Below are 18,034 nucleotides of genomic sequence, written 5' to 3' on the forward strand. Positions count from 1 at the left end.
CTGCGAATAGCGACGTCACGCCTCTAACTCCCTGCGGCTCGACGTGGTGTGCCGGCTCGTGACGTCACCCGAACGGAAGCGCTACAAAAGGAGCGGGAGGAGACCTCGGTACCGTGAGAAATTGTTTAATATGAAACGTCGCTAACAGGCTGCCGGCGGAGGGCGACACTACTGCTGGGGTACAGCTGCTACCGGGGTTTATATAAAAACGACTAATCAACCGTTAGGAAAAGCTACAGCCGCGCTATCGATAACCCGCAGAAATGAAAAATGAGGGCGGCTCCCGCCGCCCCGGGCGTGGCTCGCGCTCTCCTGCGCGCAGCGGGAGGAGGGTGCCCTGGAGGGGCCTGGGGCCGGCGCTGCTGGCGTCAAGAGGTGCGCGACGGCCTTCGAGTCACGCCAGAGCCTTACGCGCGTCTGTACTGGTCATAACTTAATCGGTTTTTTCCAGGAGACAGAGCGAGAGAGAGAGAGGGACGATACGGTAAATGCAGACGGAGTCTTCAGTTCCTGTTGGTCGCTGGGGTTCTTCGCCATCTCATATACAGTTCAGTTCGTTTAGCGTCTGGTCCAGTGTCTGATGCAACCCCAAGTTCTCTTCTTTCGCTTGAGCAAGTTTTTCTAGTGAGAAAGAAGAAAACAAGACTTAAACCACACATGACTCCACAGCCTTTTCTCTTTAAATAAAAACCGTGATTACTTACCTCCACGTTCAAGACAACACTACACCTCCATTCACAAAACAAGGCCAATTTTGGGGGTAATTGCTCTAATTTAGTGCAGTTTTGGGACACGTTTTATGGGTAACGTGACAGACTTGTGTTTTGATTGAACATGTGGTTTATAACACGTGTCCTTCAGAGTTTCCATTGCCCCCAGAGTTTTTAACCAGGCAGATGGAACACCGCCAAGTACGCGCCCAAGCGCACTCAAAAGCTTTGCGTTGCCACACGCGTCCTTGGGGACACCAAAATTCAGGCGTTTGCCAGCGCGCCGGGTCCTGCCCCTGCTAACGGGGGCACCCGTGCTGACGGCATCTGCCCGTCCCCGGCGTCGGGAGCTGGACTTACCTTCACTGTCGTTACTAGTGTATTTTAGGTGAATTATAAGGAAATAAACCCCAAAAGCTGAAAGGTAGAGGTATCTCGTTTTTATTGAGCTCAGTTCTCACAGAGGGGACAGAAGGATCGCTTGTGGAAGCTGCACAGAAGTGACAGGTATTACAGGCGAGAAAAGCTTAGGAAATGCAGCGAGTCAGAGCGGCCCCCGTACCCCCCCAGAGGTGCAGATCACAAAGAGGTCATGTCATTGAGAGCATGGTCAAGCTCCTCACTTATCGCTTTGTACTTCAGCTTCTGAGCGTACAGCTCGTCTAGCGGTGACGAGGGCAGAAGGCACGTTTCAGCAAGAAATGCAGAAAAACAGTCCAGAGAAGAGGCGCAGAGTAGGAGACACGAAGACAGTCAGAAGGCAGCAGCCAAAGCAGTTGGGGAGGAAAACAAAAGAAGAAAACAGATGCGTAACTGAGTATCGGTATGAAAGCAAAAAAATCCACACAGCTGCCAGGTCAGAAGCTTCACCTACATTTCCTTTTTTTTAATCTCACAAAATTATTTTTCAGTGATCAGATTAAGTAGGGTTGTGATCTTGTTATTAATGGAAAAAGCCCTTGAGGCCATGTATGTGTGAGTTGGCCAAAATCAGGTTATTGTTACCAACTTCTGGAAAGAGAACTCTTTCAGGAGAACTTCCTCTGGCCAGAAGGTACCACGCAGGACAGACATGTCCAGTGAACGCATCGCGCCAGTCTACCAATAGGCCTGACAAGCACTTCTGCCCTTTCCCGATAAAATCTAATCCCCTCTCCTAGAATTTTCTTTTCTGATTTGAAATTGACCATTTTTAAATGAAACTCGAGTAATTTCATACCTTCCAGGTCATCAATAGACTTTTCCAGTTTGGCAACTGTTCTCTCCGCAAATTCAGCACGAGTTTCAGCCTGGAAAAAGAAAAAAAAAAAAGAGTAATAGGATGCTGTTAAACAAACGATGCCAAAATACAGGTTGGGGATGGACAAACTTACTTCTTTCAGCTTGTCAGAGAGAATCTTGATTTCTTCTTCATATTTATCTTCTTTTTCCGAGTACTGTGAATGAAAACAATAAACACTCTTTAAGGGAAGTTGTAGCAACAATAATAAATGTTTATGAAACCGTGACCTATTTATAACCACTTTTCCTTTTACAACAGCTGCAAACACCCTTTCCATCCTTTTCTCCTCTTCACCAAGACATTTCAGACTCTGGTTCAGAAACCATCATTTTAAAACTGGGGATGCCCCAAGTTCCTTTGTGCATCATCTTACGCCTTAATGGGCTTACCTTCTTGTGCGGCACAAAACCAGCTGAATGTACAAGAGAACGTGAAGCTTCCCATTACCAATTTAGACTAGCCAGAAACAACTGTTTAATGAAATCGAGTTTCAACAAATTTATTTATTAAGAGGGCAAAAACCACAAAAAGAGCAAGATCAGAAAATCAAGAGCAGTCAGCAGCGTACCAGTGTGGGAAACGGGAGATTTAGGTTCTGGCTTGAAGCAGTGTTGCAGATAATTACCAGATTACAGACTTGGGTTTGGGCAGAACTGATTCAGTGTTATCAACAGTCTCTGTTAAACAGGCAGTTGGGTAAACCCTTTGCTTATTTTGATTATTTCTTAGAATTTTATTTACAAGTTTTGACTTTGCCCCTATCCCTCAGTTTACTGAAAGAACCAACCTTTTCAGACTGAGCTTCCAAGGACTTCAGGTTGTTAGTGACGTTCTTTAACTCCTCTTCAAGGTCACTACATTTACTACAGGGGGAAAAAAAAAAGTATAAATGACTACTGTCCCTGTTATGACTTAATTTAATTTTCAAAGAGTCTAAAAATACAAGGGTTGAAGCAATTATTAAGTCTGAAAGGAGAAAATTGGGTATGTAGGCTACGAAAAAGCTTTTCTACATGCCCGCCTACCAGTAGTAGATTTTTCTACTTGAAATACAGCTTTGACCTTTACTGTATTCTAAACTGCTTCCGTGTATACGAAATTACTCACACTTCAGACACCTCTGCACGCTCTTCAGCTCTTTCCAGTTCACCTTCCAAAATAACCAGTTTACGGGCAACCTGTAAAGAGACAATAGCTGTATCAAGCCAGTCTGTAATTTCTTACACGTTTCTCTCAAAGCACTACGCTCGTGCTTTCCTTCTGAATGACAGAATTAGGTTAAAACATACACGCACAGACATGACAGACTTTTTCCCCAAATAAATTAGATTTTGCAGTGTTCTTAGCATTACATATCTAAGGTGCTGCCAAAGTCACTATTAAAATTACTCCTTTTTGGGAACCTTCCAAAGGCGAACCATCACACAGTGAAAAGCACACAAAGAATGAGTAAACGGAAGAGTAACAAAGTTGTTCGTGGTTCTCCTGTAAGTTTAATCATTTCCTTATCCCTTTTACCTCTTCATATTTGCGGTCAGCTTCTTCAGCAATATGCTTAGCCTCCTTCAGTTGCATTTCCTGAATTTCCATTTTCTCTTCATCTTTCATTGCTCTGTTCTCAATAACCTTCATTCCTCTGCAGAAATCACAGCAAATATGTTTAATGTAGAAGCATTTTAGCGCTTTTCTCTCAAAGGCCCTAAAGCAGAATTCACTATTTGTAACCAAAAAGCGGCTCGTTGTGACCATACTATCGTGTTCTTCAAGGCTAACAGAATTACTCATTCAAGCTTATAAAAAAATTCCGAGTCTCTGACCTGCAATCCACATTAACACGTGCAGGTACTAAATGATACAGGAATATTTTATTCATATATATTCATTTTTTACTGGGAAAAAAAGGAAACGTACCTCTCACTCTCATCCGCTGCCTTCTCAGCTTCCTCCAGTTTCTGCAAGGCTGTGGCCAGCCGTTCTTGGGCACGATCCAACTCCTCTTCCACTAGCTGGATACGTCTGTTCAGAGCTGCCACCTCACCTTCAGCCTACAGGAAATACAATCACCCAGAACTGAGGTTATGTACAAGCCACTCGCTGGCTGACAAATGTTCTCAACTAACCAGTTTTCCTTAAAACTGCAAAGGCTTCTCCTTGGTAGGGAGCAGAGAAGCTCTAGGAACCTTTCTGTCTCTGCTCTTTGTTTGTTTAAACTGTGGCATCTCAGGAATTTCAAGGTATGGAGTACCTGCTTCTCCTTTCTTTTTTAACACTACCTATCATTCCTGCCACACAACAAAGGATTTGACACCGATTGCCAAGGGAGAACTATTTTCAGATCACTTCACAGGGCAGGATCTACCCATAGGATTCCAAAGTTAAATTGTTTCCATAATGGCTTATTCCAAAAACTTCACAGTTGATTTCTCTGTTCTTGGTTTCATCACAGATTGCAGCAATATCCTCTCATAGCACACTGCTGAAGTTAAAACCATTATCCATTATGGGCTCCTGAGCCTGCAAATGCTATATAATCTTTACACGGTCAGCTGGGCAGATACACTTGGCCTCAGCATGGGAAAGTCAGTCTCCTTTGTAAAATAAATAGGGAAAAATTAGGTATGTTCTTAAAATAAGTTCACTTTCCTTTTTCATTGCTTCTTATGGTACTTAAAGAATTAGGCTGAAAGCATTTCCTAGTAATAAGGTCTGTTTATGTATTATTGAATAAACTGCACAGTAACTGGAAACACTATCAATGCTTAAAAAATAGACTAGATAATAAATGGAGCGGTTGTTAGGAGAAACGCTTGCATACAGACAGTATGAACAAATTGGTGTCCATAAATACATAGTGTTTATTAAGATATGGTTCCTTTAATTGCTTGTTATTTGAAGGAAAATAAAGCCCTACTTTAATAACTGCCAGGTTTGTGCTCTTAATTGTCCTCAAATCTGAGCATGATTGCCATGTATAACTTTTTTTTTTTAAACACTTTTATGGGCTCTAGATCCTAGAAGGGCAGCTGTTTTATGCTTTGTGTTAAACACTTTGAAAAAATACTTATTTTGCTGCAGCTTTGCAAATTTGGTTACTGACCGCTCCTCCTAGGCTGGAGGAAGTGGTTTCCATTCATAGCTGTACCATCTTGGAAAGGATTTCAGTGACTGATCCAAATGGAAGCTGACCCAGGATTCCACTAGTCATAAATTATCCAGCATTTCATTTGTTTTCTACCCAGTGCTATGTGTTTAACTTTCTTGATTTACACACAAGGCATCGATCCTGTAGAAAACTGGCATCTGTTATGTGGCAGTCTGCAACTCCTTCCACTAGACAGGCCACTTTTAAGTCATATTTTAATTAAGCAAGATTCCAAAGCTATGAAGACGGGGCCACTGGGAAGCTGGAGTTAGTCTGGCTCCACCTCTCCCAGAAGCAGCCCGCAGTCCTTATACGGTAAAACTAACTCGCTGACATGTGATAAAATAGCAGGAAGATGCCGGGAAGGCTGATCACACACAAATCTAAGTGAAACCAGCTGTCCGGCCCCGGGAGAGCCGCACACTAGTGGAGAGTTCTCATTTCTCTGTGCAAACCAGGAGGGAAAGTTATTTTCCAGCAGTTCAGACATTTCCCAGCTGTGCTGAAGCCAGCGGTGCGGCGCCGAGAGGCGGGAACTCCCCGCTCGTTGTCATGCAGCGCTTTTTCCTAATTAAACAGCCATTTCCTACTAAACTCGTAACCGCTTCCCGATGCCGATCGGCGCTCGCAAACGCCTGTTCCGACGGGAACGGCCCCATAGCGCGATAAGCAGCGGGCGCCTGGGACGAGCCGCCGCCGCCGCCGTACCCGGCGGCCCCGGGGGACGGTGCGGGCGAGGCGCTGCGGCAGCGCCAGCGGTTTCCGCAGGGAGTCTGCGGAGCGGAGCAGCGAGGGGGACAGCTGAGGAATGAAGGCAGCCGAGCCGTGCTCCCGGAGCAGGGGAGAGCCGGGCACGCCCCAGCGAGAGAGAGCCAGAGACAGGAAGGAAGGAGCAGGGCAGCCCGGGAGAGAGCGACCGAGAGAGGCGAGCAGGCAGCCCGGGCGGTCTCACTTTCTCCCGCAGGTCTCGTTCCAGGTCCAGCTCCCGCTGGAGGACCTGGGCGCGATCCTCCGCCTCATCCGCCTGTTGCTGCAGGCACTGGATCTTCCTCTTCACCGCTTCCAGGGAGCTCGGCGCGGCCATGGGCGCGGCGCTGGCGGCGGGCAAGGCGCGGAGGTGCTGCACGTGGCGGCGCGCGGCCCCGCGCCTTTCAATGGGCCGATGACGTCACGCGGCTGGAGGTGGAGGTGGGGGGGTGGTGACGTAGCACAGAGGAGTCGGCGCAAGCAGCGCCGGGACAGTCGCGCCCCGGGGCCGCCCCGCCCGTTCCGTCCCCGTCCCCCCATCCCGCGGGGGGTCCCCGCTGCAGCCCCGCGGGCAGGCCCGGCCCCGGGCCCCCGCACCGCTCCGTGATGCAAAACCCGCTGCAAACGGCCCGGCTGCGGGACTCCCGGGCTCCCCGGGTCAGCCCGGCCATCCCGAGGACCCCAAAAGCGGGGTTCAGCAAACCGCTGCCAAGTCCTGCCCTCCGGTTTGTTACTGCCGTGGTTGGGCCCGCGCAGCCAAGCGAAGCTAAACCTAACCGTTCCGACAGCAAAACGAACGGGGCGTGCGGCTGGGGAGCTGGGACCGGTTTTTAAGCCTGCTATGTGGCTGAAGCCAAACTGCATCCTTAGGCCACAGCAGATCTCTGCTTCTGTCCCAGCTTCCCTGAAAGAGCACCATTTTGTTTATTTCGATTAAAGGAGATTTCACCTTTCCTAAAGAATTCCCACCCACAAACACTCCCCCCCCCGTTTCAGAAACCCCTGATGGGTGCAGTGCTAAAAATTCCCCTTTGGGTACCCGTTCAGCCCTGCGTGGCGCTGGCTCCCGGGGGGAAGCTGCCTGTGCCATGCGCTCAGCGCAGAACAGCCAGCCCAAGCTCGTTTTGGGAGAGGGGACGGGAGACTTATGTCCCTGAATCGTAACACTGCCTTTCCCATCCCCTGATCCGAGTGCTGCAGTGCAAAAACTCTCAGCGATTCTCATCATCAGTGTACAACATACATACTGCAAAATACAGAGAGCATAGTTGCAGGCAAATATTAGCCATAGGTACGTACATCAGTGGCCTTCTTTTCAGCCTGCTCTAGTTTTTCCTGGGCATCTTTGAGAGCCTCCGAGTACTTATCCAGCTCATCTTCGGTTCCTTTCAACTTTTTCTGCAGAGCTACCAGCTCATCCTCTACCTTGCAAGAGAGAAAAAAACCCAAAGTAAACATTCTGGTGTATTATCAGTTACAGTTTAATATGGTTAAAACCTCTCTTTACTATTAGTTTTAACCTAACGTAACATACGAAGAGTCACAAAAGAGCAGATCAAAGTTCTGCTGGGGCAAGTAGTCTGAAAATGACTGGTAGCAGTTGCCAGGGAGAGATCATTAAAAACATACCACCCTTAGAACAATATTTCCTGCCACCGCACATACAGGAGCTGATTTAATACGTAACTTGGTATAAGCCCTTTTTCACCTCATTTCTATTTTGGATTCCACAACACCCCGCAGCAGTTAATTGTACAGCATAATTATAAATGTTTAAAAATTATGTCCTTGTGTTTGTTCTAACACTATTACTTGATGATTGATTAGGAAAGTGTTCGGTTCCTGTATAGCTAGAAAAAATGAGTGGTCATTCCCTAATCATCTTTTGTATGTCGTTCAAGACACTTCAAACCAAACCTGATACTCTGGAAGCAGGAGGGAACAGGTCCAGACCCTCCTGTAAGCAGGAGGTGGGGCTCGACGACCTCCGGAGGTCCCTTCCAACCTGAATTATTCTCTGCCTAATTGTGGGCCAACAAGGTATGTTCCATCCTACCATGAGGTTCAGACTCTCTCCTCCATACCATATAAATCCGTACTGTACGCTAGAATGGTACTATTTATAACCTGCTGGGAGACTGTTTAATGACAAACTGTCTCATGCTCCCTGAAGAATTTACATTATCAGGCGGCTTGCTGCTGATAAGGGTGCAGCCTGCAAACCCATCTGCTCCATCATTTAATTTGCAATACAAAACAGTTCAGTTTATAGAGAAACGGATTTAACCATTTTGCTCCGCCTTCACATAAATTTAGTCTATCAAAATAGTTCACTCAAAATAGTTTGTGTTTTAGTGCACTGACTTTCTTCATTCTAGCTTCAAAGATAGCTTTAATGACATTTTTGGTAGCATGCTGTTCTTGAACGTTGTTATGTTGCTGTACTTCTACTCAGAGTAAGCAGATAGTGTGAGAGAACTGAATATGCTTGCTTGGACGCTTTAACAGAGGGACAGTAAACAGGATGAAGGAGGTGATAAAATCCCTACTTGAGTACTGTGCCCACATGAAAAAAAAAGCTGAAAAATTTCAGACAATTCAGAAAAGAGGAGTAAGATCAAAGATTTATTATTGTCTTTTAGCTTTTTATTGAGAATTACTCTCATATAGATACTTGAAAATTCCCACAAGTGTGTCATTTTTCAGTCTGTAGGAAATCACCTTTGATAACTAAATGTAAAGGAAGGCTAAGCATTCAATCACCATTAACTGCTCTGAATAACAATCTGCTGTGGCTGTTACTGAGTGCAGAAACATTAGCTGGGGAAACTGCGGCCCAACAGAACGGCATCCGATCAACACCTCTGAAGCTAGGAAAGAAATAGGGACTAGGTACACGGGTGATGCGTGCAGCTTGTAGAAGCTTACTGTAATGACACAAAAGAGACAAGTAGTTTTCCGTATGTTGGGGGTGGAGAGGGAAGACAGCAGCAGCTGACCCTTTTGGAAACTTTCTTCCTCTTGCTTTAGCTAAATGGATGATCAGTTGAAAGTTTAGTTTTTTTGGAAACTTTCTTCCTCTTGCTTTAGCTAAATGGATGATCAGTTGAAAGTTTAGTTAAGTCATCCAGGATCTCAAACTGAACTTGAATGTTAAGAAATATTTTGCCAAATGAATGCTAATAACGTATCATAGCAGTCTGGAAGATGTAGTAGAAGCAGCCACATTTAGAGGATGTAAAAGCAAAAGACATGGTAATTTTACAAGAAGTGCTATAGGAAACTTGAATGTAGTCAACTTACATTTCAAGATTGTTCTGAAAATACTATAGCTCAAATATGAGATAGACACCCAGAAAACAGAACATTGAAAAGCAAAAGAATATGAAAATATTATCACAAATTCAGTTAAAAGAAGAGCTTTCAAATTAAGGTATTTCTGATTATTCTTAACAAAAAATAATACAACATATCTACTGTTGAGTCACAGCTGGCACCTCTAAGGGGCACTCTGTATACCAAGGACTAGTCAAGTGAACTTTATTAATTCACTCCGAGGAGAGGCTCAATTAATGTTTAAACACAGCTGACTCTTCAGGAGGTATTAACACTAGTCCTACAGGTGTTCAAGGTATACAGCTTTGATTTGGAGTATGTAAGGTCTTTTCCATGGAATCACAAGCACAAGAAAATTAAGGCAATTATGTAAGATTCAAGAAAAGTCAGACAAAGCTCTCTTAAGAATCTGTGGATAGTGCTAATTTTGCAAAGACTCAGATGGCTGAAAAGAGAAGTTAATACCTAGCCCTGGCTGTATGAGTGTAACATCACAAAAATGCAAAAGACTTCAAAAGAAGATTAGCAGAAAACCTGACTTCAAATTATTTTGCTTTCTGAATCAGAAAGTTGCAACATAGTATTTTGTTACACTTACTTCCACAGCACACATGCAATCAGTGATTTTATTTCTACTTACCTGTTTGCATTTGTCCTCAGCTGCCTTCTTATCCGTTTCAGCCTGCTCTGCTCTGTCAATGGCATTCTCCTTGTCCAACTTCAACATCTGCATCTTTTTCTTGATAGCTTCCATTTTTGCTAAAGGATAGGTTGTATATGTTGCGCTACTGAAAGAATTCTGAAGAGTAAAGTTTTAGATTTTTACCAGCTTGGGCAGAGAAAGAAGTTGTACCCAGCCAAGTCACAGGCAAAATGAGCTCAAGTGCTTGTAGACAGTGCTTAAACCCAGAGACCCCTGGACAAAACCCAGATCTACTGGCCTCTTCTCTGATCTTTCATACACAGCCTTTCTAAGGAATGAGCTGGAACAGACTCACTAGAGGAATCTTCGCCACTCCATCATCTCCTTATTTGGGTCCTGTTTTCTTAAAGAGAAAACTGTTTCCATTTTTAAGCTTCTGACAGAAGCAAAAGTGTTGACATATGAACACATGCTTGAAAGAAAGCTTATTAGCACCCCTCCGTGTTTGCAGAGCAATTAAACAGCCCAACAGATCTATGAGGATGGCCTGGCTGCTTATAATAATGGCATAAGGCTATTGAAGCAAAGGGAAGGATCTTTTTGGATTACTCCAAAATAAATCCATGCATAAAATAAAATTTAAAAAAATCTACCCTTAAGAGGTAGCTAAATTTATGTTATAAAAAGATGTAGAATATGCTATGAGACAGCAGGTTTTTTGCTGTGAATAACAACTGGTGTTAAAGAACTAGCTATAACCTGTAATAGTATAATACACAACAGAGGTCAGATTTAGATCCCAAGTTCAGGCTCAAAGATGTTCAGTGAGTCTGAGTGCCTGTCTTTGAAATTTCACTCACTAAATACTTAGGGAACTGAACAATACACCTGAAGTTGCAGTCTGATGAGCACCGTAAATTATTTCTTCTATGAAGGAGTCACCTTCTCTCTGAGGCAAACCAAGAGCAGGCTCTGGGAGGAACATCAGGGGCAGCTCCACTGAGGACACCAACAAGAGCATCCAATGGCCCTGGGATGAGCCCTATTTCCTTTCACAGTCCTATTAAACACAACCCCATACCCAAAACTGCCCTCTCCCATCCCTTCATATGCTCTCGCTTAGCTTCATAGCCCGACACTTGCTTTGTCCTTACTTATTCCACCTCCCTGAGCAGACTGAAAGCACTTGTTAGGGACCTGCATGCCCTCATATTCCCCCACTTCTTTCCTAAATTCAGGTCCCATTAACCACTCCCTGATCCTTTCCTCCCCGATTCTGCCCCTGTTCTGCTCTCCAGAGCCTCGTACTCCCTCCCAGGCAACGCACAGCCCAAGCTCTCTGCACACCCTCACAAACCCTGTCAGGCCTTCCCTCAGAAGTGCTCACAGCATCCCCAGCCAGGAGGGGGGTACCAGAAGACTCAGCACAAGACCCAGGAACTCCCTCATCCTCTGGAGTGAGCTGGCATGGCACTAACAGGCCTTCAGGACAGACTTCTAAGGAAAAATTGCCTTTATTTAGCTAAACATGATGGTAGAATGGACACAAAGCCAATACCAGCACAATGCCCATAAGCAAGGCCAGAGTCCCACAAACCATCCCTGAAGCACCTCCAGGCCTGTCAGAGGACTCACTACACTGCTCAGGTTGCCTTTTGTAAGAGATTTACTGTTGTTTCGATTCAAAATAAAAACAACACCCACACCGCTACTAAAACCAAGACCTCAACCCCCGGCAGCCCCACCCGATGCCTGTGAAAGACGACTTCGCCCCCTCCCCGGCCCATCCCAAGATGGCTGCCAGGAAGCGCCCCGAAAGGCTGTGTGGTGGCGGCGCCAAGATGGCGGCGCGCCCGAGGACTACACCTCCCAGAGGGCTGTGCGCCATCGTCCCGCCGGAGCGCTCCGGCCCCTCCTCAGCGCCGGCCCGGGCACGCCCAGCACCTCCATCCCTCATTAACGGCAATTAAGTAACGCCAGGTTCAGCCGCTTGGGCTCCCCCCCCCCATATGTAAAACAATGCTCGGAATTTTTAAGAGCGGCAAGTTGAGTGTTTGCTGGGAAACCGGTGCTGGCTCTTCCCGATCCGGTGTGTGCCTGTATTCCTTGGCACGCCTCACATAATTCAATCTGCCTTTTTCCCCCCAAATCGCCATATTTGCCTCTCCTCCTCTGGCCCGCGGGTACCGCTGCGACAAGGTGCCCCCATGGGTGTATTTTTGTCCAATTCCGATGATTTGAACAAAGATAAAAACACGCAGGTCCTGAGCCTGGGAACGGGTTTAAGGAGTAGGGGCGAGGCACTAAATTAACCTGCAGAAATGGCGTTAAAAACTACTCCACCATATTGATCCCCGTAACACAGCTTGCATTTCTCCTTGCCCTCCTGCCCCGTGAGTTTGCTGGCTCAGCCCTAGCCGAGGGCAGCGGGTTGCCGCAGGGATTTGGGCCGATGGCGGAACCCCGGCCGTCGAGTTAGGGTCAGCGCTGGTGGTCGCAGACCGGTGCCGAAGTGCCGGAGGAGACACGCGGCGTCCTGGCAGCCGCCGCCGCGCTGCCGCTGCCTCTTCGGCCAGCCGGTTGCGGCGGAGCCGTGGCCATCTCCACTAGTTTCCTTTGGAGCAATGTACGCCTTTAATAACTTTCTTCTAATGGCTGCGACCCAGTGGTCCAGCTCACACGCTGCTCCTGTGAGTTCAAACCAGTTGGCCACGTTTTATGGCTCCTTCAGGGCTTCCCTCCCTTGATCGTGCCGTTGTTACCGATATCCGGAATAAAACTCCTTAACACCAATGTGAAGTTAAGAAGCAGGCACTTTGTTTATTGCAGCGCTGGGGACACGGGGGATCGCTCCTCCAAAGGTGTGTCCAACTTAGTATCAAAATCCATCAGTTTTTATAGACTTTTTCTGTCAGGTCATTGTTACATAAGCTCTTTACCTAAAAATGCATACTATGCTTGTTCTTAAATTTAACCTTTATAATGATTGGTCCTTTGATTATATAACCTTATCAATATTCTTATTTAAAAACAATCATTGGTCAATTTCACTTAGCTCTACTAATTGGAATCTTCGATACTCAAATCGAGATGGGAAGGGTAAGGGGTTTCCAAGCAGCATAACTGGTGTCCATGACAGTTTTCTTAGTTTCCTGAAACAAAACATAGAAAAACCAGTAACTTCCTGGTGAGGTTTCTATGGTTAGCTATTTCAAACTTCAACAATATCAAGGTTCCTATAGTCACACATAACACAGTTCCTAAAGTTTCTATGGCTACATTTCAAACTTAACAATCCTATACATTATGCTTCACAATTTTACTTCTTAATCAAACCTAACTCTTCTATGTGATTAAACTTTGATTTCTTTATCAGAATATTTGCAACACTGTCGCTGGCACCCTGCCTCCAGACAGGACCCTGCAGGGCCGTACCTGTTTCACCCTGTGGTCTTGCACGCCACGAGGGGTGGATGTGCCACGGGCCTTGTTTGTAGCTCTTTTTCAGAAGGAGCAGGTTTTGGGGTGCAGATTTGGAGACGCATCAAGTGGGGGAGGAAACAGAGAGGGGAAGGACTGCATTAGCCCCGTCTGACCTGGCACGTGGGAACTTGTGTGATGGAGGCAGATGCAAGACTGTGCAGGCCTCCCCCTCGGACTACAGCTGCCATGTAGCCTTAGGCGCGCGTTTTGAGCTGTTTCTATGGCTGCTCTCACAGCCTCTTCATAATTCCTGATTACTGAGATGAGCAGAGCCGGCTTTCCAGCCAGCTCACCAGCCCCTCTCCTGCCGCAGGCTCAGGGAGGCTCAGAATCAGGGCTGGGGAAGCGAACACTGAACAAGACTCTTTTGCCTTTGTATTTCTACTGCAGGAAGATAATTTTTCTAATCAACTCCGTAGCATGACTCAGAGCCACATTTAGAAAGGAACATCAAGGAACATGTCACCCTGTGTAGCCCTTCAATCAGGTACATTCCCTTCTTCTCCTCCCTGCTTCACGAACTGGAGAGAAATACCTGAAAAATCCACTCTGTTCCCTCAGTAATGATAATCTTGTCACTCCCACAGCCTCTGGCTTTCATTAGCTTGGGAAACAGTGAGCGACCAAGAGAGAAAAAAGAGCCCTCCAAACCATTTCTTTTTTCTTTTTTTTGGGTGGGCAGGAAGGTGCTTTACAGGCTGTAGGAGTTCCTTTGTTTTTCCTTTTTTTTTCAGAGGGATTGTTTGGGCCTAGCAAGGCTTGGCAAGGTTGGGTGTGTAAATATGAGAGGATACCAGAAGGAAATGAAGTTGGATTGTTCGAGAGTGTGCTCATTTCTTTGGCAGCACGCTGCACGGGAAGCGCGTTGCAGCAGGCGTTTTAACAGACTGCGGTGGGGGGTGGGGGGGTCGGACCTGCGGCCTAAAGTCGGGCAGGTCTCAAAATTTTCTATGCTCTCAATCCCTACTCCTTTTTTATTGCCTAGAAGCTAGCTGGGACCCACACCATGTCCCATTTCACTATCTGGGAAAAGCAGACACTTTATATGTGCATTTTCTTCTCCAGCTCCTGCTCTGTTCTAAACTCCTGGTCATAAAAGATCACCTTCCTCTCTTTCACATTGACCGAGCTCCAACTCCTTCTCATATGCAAAGCTACATGTGTCAAGGCTTGAAACATTTCAAAGCAGAAGGAAGAAGCTGTTGATAATCCTTTACCAAAATTCCTTTGGCTTCTTAATGTAAATATCTCCTAGTAGTCCACTCCCTCTTGTAAATTTTCTGTTCTAGAAACTATATAATATGGCGTATCATTAGCAGTGCACTTTAGCAAAGGTGGCACTAGAATTAACATCAAACTTGTCTCTTCCTGGCATTTCCTTTTAAATGACAAAATCCATAAACCCTCATATCTCACTGAATTTCTTTTCTTTGTGGGTTCTCCCTGCAGGGCTGTCGCCCAGCATGAAGGGTACGGCAGGGCGGGTAACAATCTGTAATACCCTCTTTCTGATGCTTTCTCATTAAGTATCCATTACTCACGACGGGTCAAGACAAGGTACTGGGCTAGGTGTGACCAAAATGGTACATCTACTCTTCCCGTGCCTAGATCCAAGGGGAATTTACCTCTTTTCTTAAATAATCCTGCTTATCTGCATTTCCCAGCAGGGTCTTGAACACCTGAGATGCTGAATTTGACACGATTTTCAGTAGGATGGCAGAATTCACTCAGCACCTGAAACATGCACCTGCTTGGGAAGCCTGTTTCACTGCAAGTATCTGGTACACCAGAAGAAAGCAAATCCCATCCTATATGCATGTTAACGTTCCTGGCTAATACAGAATGGAGCGGAGAGGATGCCAGAAGAGGAAGAATCAGCCACCTCTATACCAAGACTTTGGCTACCCTTCCTTTCTCTGGGCTGGCTGTATTGCCTTCACCGATGAGACCCATGCAATCGCAGAGAAGGATTTGCCTTTAGACCAGAGGACAGCCATCTGTATGGACCATCCCCTCTTCGGTTACTTCGCTATTATAGCCCATTTCTGGGCCACAGTGAAAGCTTTAAGCTCTTCCTTGCCATTAGATGGCAATGTAGATCCACAAATCCTCTTTCTTCCTTGAGCCCCTGGAAAACCATCTTGCTGCTGGTGGAATGGCTGGTAGAGCTTCAAATCTATTTCTGCCTACCTCACCTTTTAAGACTGAGGCATCCCGAATTTGTTTTGCCTCCAAACGAATGGAGCTGGCTGCCTGGGATGCCAGCTCCTCTGGAGTCCTCAGTGGCATGAGCACTCACTCTCTCTGCATCTAAGACCTTCCTTTGTGCACAGAGGTTTATTTTTTTCACTCTTCCAGCAATTAATTAATTTATCTCTTGTTTTGCTGTTTCCACAAGCATTTTGCTGTCTCGCTTGTTTCTCAGCTTATTGCCAGATCTGGCAGGCAAGTGAGTCATGGGCTGCTGCAGGCCAAACCCTGGAGGATACAGACTTCTTCCTAGGGTCATGAATCTCCCATCTGGAAAGTTATAAAGAACTGCAGTGAGAAATAACTACCACCGCAAAATGCTTTCCTCCATATCCATTTTTCACCTTTTTCATTGTCTGCACTTGACTGGTTCATTTAACATGTGTGTTACTGGGTTTTTTTCCTTCACATTTCCTTTTCCACCAGAAACTGTCACCAACTCACATCCAACTTCTGCACAGAAACTTGCAGGTTCATTTATGTTCCAAAACCAGGCAAGTTTTCTCCTTCAAAGCTGAATATACTCAGCTTTTTTCTGGAGTCTGCTTAAAGTTCAATCCTAGGCCAAACAGAGTCCAGCAGCTCCCAGTAACGCAGTATTGATTGATGCTGGGCAGCTAGCCAGGGATGTTGTAGGGCCTTTTGGAGTCTGATTCAGATACTGCAGCAGGATCCATCTGACTTGGTAACTTCAGCTGCGTTAGTGGCAGAAATCCTCATTTGTACCAAAAAGAATGAAACTAGGATCAGCCCCCTTTTTGTGACAGCTTTTTTTAAAGATCTGTTATACTGCTGGAGCAGATGGAGAGCTCCCGACTGTGGTCTAAAACAGGACAGGATGACAGGGACATTTTCCCCTGTGCCAGGCAAGGATGGGAGATTGTGGCCGGGTATTCAGTGGAACAGAGAGGCCATTTGGCCTGGGAGCACAGGACCCTATAGCTTGACAGGCAGATGACAGGACAGGGTCAGTGCAGAGACTGCCACCTTCCCTCGTCACTCACACCTCCCGTATATGTTAACGTAAGCACCTTGCAGCTTTTCTGGATTTTAAATGGTCTAAACAGTGAGGATTTTGCCCCTAATCCCCAGGAGAAGTGCTTCTCCATCACAGAAAGGCTCTTTCTATTCCTGGTGTGCAAGAAGTTAATAGTATTCCTAAACACTCTTGCAGATGTGAGCAGTATGTTGTAGATAAGTTATATCAGGAGAAAGTGTTATCGCTTGGGCTTACATATCTTGTGCTTATCCATTGGACTCTAAAAAGCTGTTGCATTTAATTATCCATTTCTCAAACCATTTATTAATCATTTTTTAGCTCTTTGTTCATTTGCTCTAGATGTAACTTGACATATAAAGTGAGCCCAGTCATTTTATAACCAAGCACATCTCAGGAGGAGGAAAGCACTGGGTGATAGCAAAGGCCTTACTCATCTTGGCACATGGTGGTACAGCTCTAGTTAGGGCCTCTGGGTACTTCAGGAATATAAATACTAGTGCCTTAAGCTGCCCCATCACCTGAGATATCTGGGGCACTGAATGAATTAGGTGGCTGGAGATTTCTAACCTTAAGTTATCACTGTCAAGCCTCATGATTTGTCCTGCATAGCCATTCACTTCCTGTGAGCGAACCTTTCCCAGCTGTGTGCTCCCCAGCACCCACTGTGGGTCTCGGAGCTCACAACACTGCAGCCTTCCCTCTGCACCATCAGTTAATGGAGCAGGAGGACAATCATGGGGTAGAGAATGTGCCCGCCACCAGAATTGTGTACTTAGGGGAGTCTAACAAAAAGCCCCTCTTTGGTACCCAGTGTTGTAGAGTTGCAGGTATAAGCATGGTCAACCTGACAAGGGCAGTCATCTCTCACTTCATCCCTTGCTGTCTATCTGCTCCCAAACACAAACTCACCCCAAACAAACATCAGAGGAAAATCCTTAGTTTTCAGCATTACTGACCACATGTCCTGGGATCAGAGAGCTTCAGGAAACAGCAAAGTATCTTCCTTGCCAGAAAGACCAGCACTGTGAGAGTGCTTTCCCCAAAGACTTACAGGCTCTGCCAGGGGAATCGCTGTTGAATTTTCCCCAGATGTTGCAATTTCTCTATGATTGCTACCAGGAAATAAACCTTTAACAAAGGTTTTTTTATTTCCTTATAGAGCAATATCCCACTTCTCCTCTGTTGTCCTCTGCAAGGAGAGCAGCACAGCAAGTAGCAAAACACAGCCATTGCCAAACAAACAAACAAACAGCCCACCTAAGAAATTAGTGTCTCTATTCTGGCATTATAAGACGACATTATAAGGCCCAGGATCATCTCAACCAGCTTGAGACATCTTAATGTAGCACCTAATTTAGGCAGGTGTTTCTCTTTTGCTGTAGTCAATGGAGTAAGGAAGCTTTCAGAACAGAAGAGGACACATTTTATAAATGCTGTTGCT

The 18,034-nt window shown here is 45.9% G+C and overlaps 1 protein-coding gene across 4 annotated transcripts; it reads right to left on the bottom strand.

Moving 5' to 3' along the window:
• Window positions 1-109: 109 nt before the first annotated feature.
• TPM4 (tropomyosin 4) lies at window positions 110-10,216 on the bottom strand. Of its 4 annotated transcripts, none has more exons than XM_052801482.1 (9): window positions 9,858-10,205; window positions 7,181-7,306; window positions 3,904-4,037; window positions 3,511-3,628; window positions 3,100-3,170; window positions 2,780-2,855; window positions 2,084-2,146; window positions 1,930-1,999; window positions 110-621 (listed from the first exon to the last, which is right to left on the bottom strand). In XM_052801482.1, exons 1-9 carry the CDS (start codon window positions 9,969-9,971, stop codon window positions 539-541), a joined length of 855 nt encoding a protein of 284 aa, XP_052657442.1. In that variant the 5' UTR covers window positions 9,972-10,205; the 3' UTR covers window positions 110-538. The 4 variants fall into 4 exon arrangements, with proteins under 4 accessions (XP_052657442.1, XP_052657444.1, XP_052657443.1 ...); XM_052801483.1 differs by lacking the exon at window positions 110-621 and adding an exon at window positions 1,136-1,372 and having other exon boundaries at window positions 9,858-10,216; XM_052801484.1 differs by lacking the exons at window positions 7,181-7,306; window positions 9,858-10,205 and adding an exon at window positions 6,087-6,293.
• Window positions 10,217-18,034: the final 7,818 nt, after the last annotated feature.

The sequence above is a fragment of the Harpia harpyja genome, chromosome 11, assembly GCF_026419915.1.
Source record: "Harpia harpyja isolate bHarHar1 chromosome 11, bHarHar1 primary haplotype, whole genome shotgun sequence".
Taxonomy (NCBI): Eukaryota; Metazoa; Chordata; class Aves; order Accipitriformes; family Accipitridae; genus Harpia; species Harpia harpyja.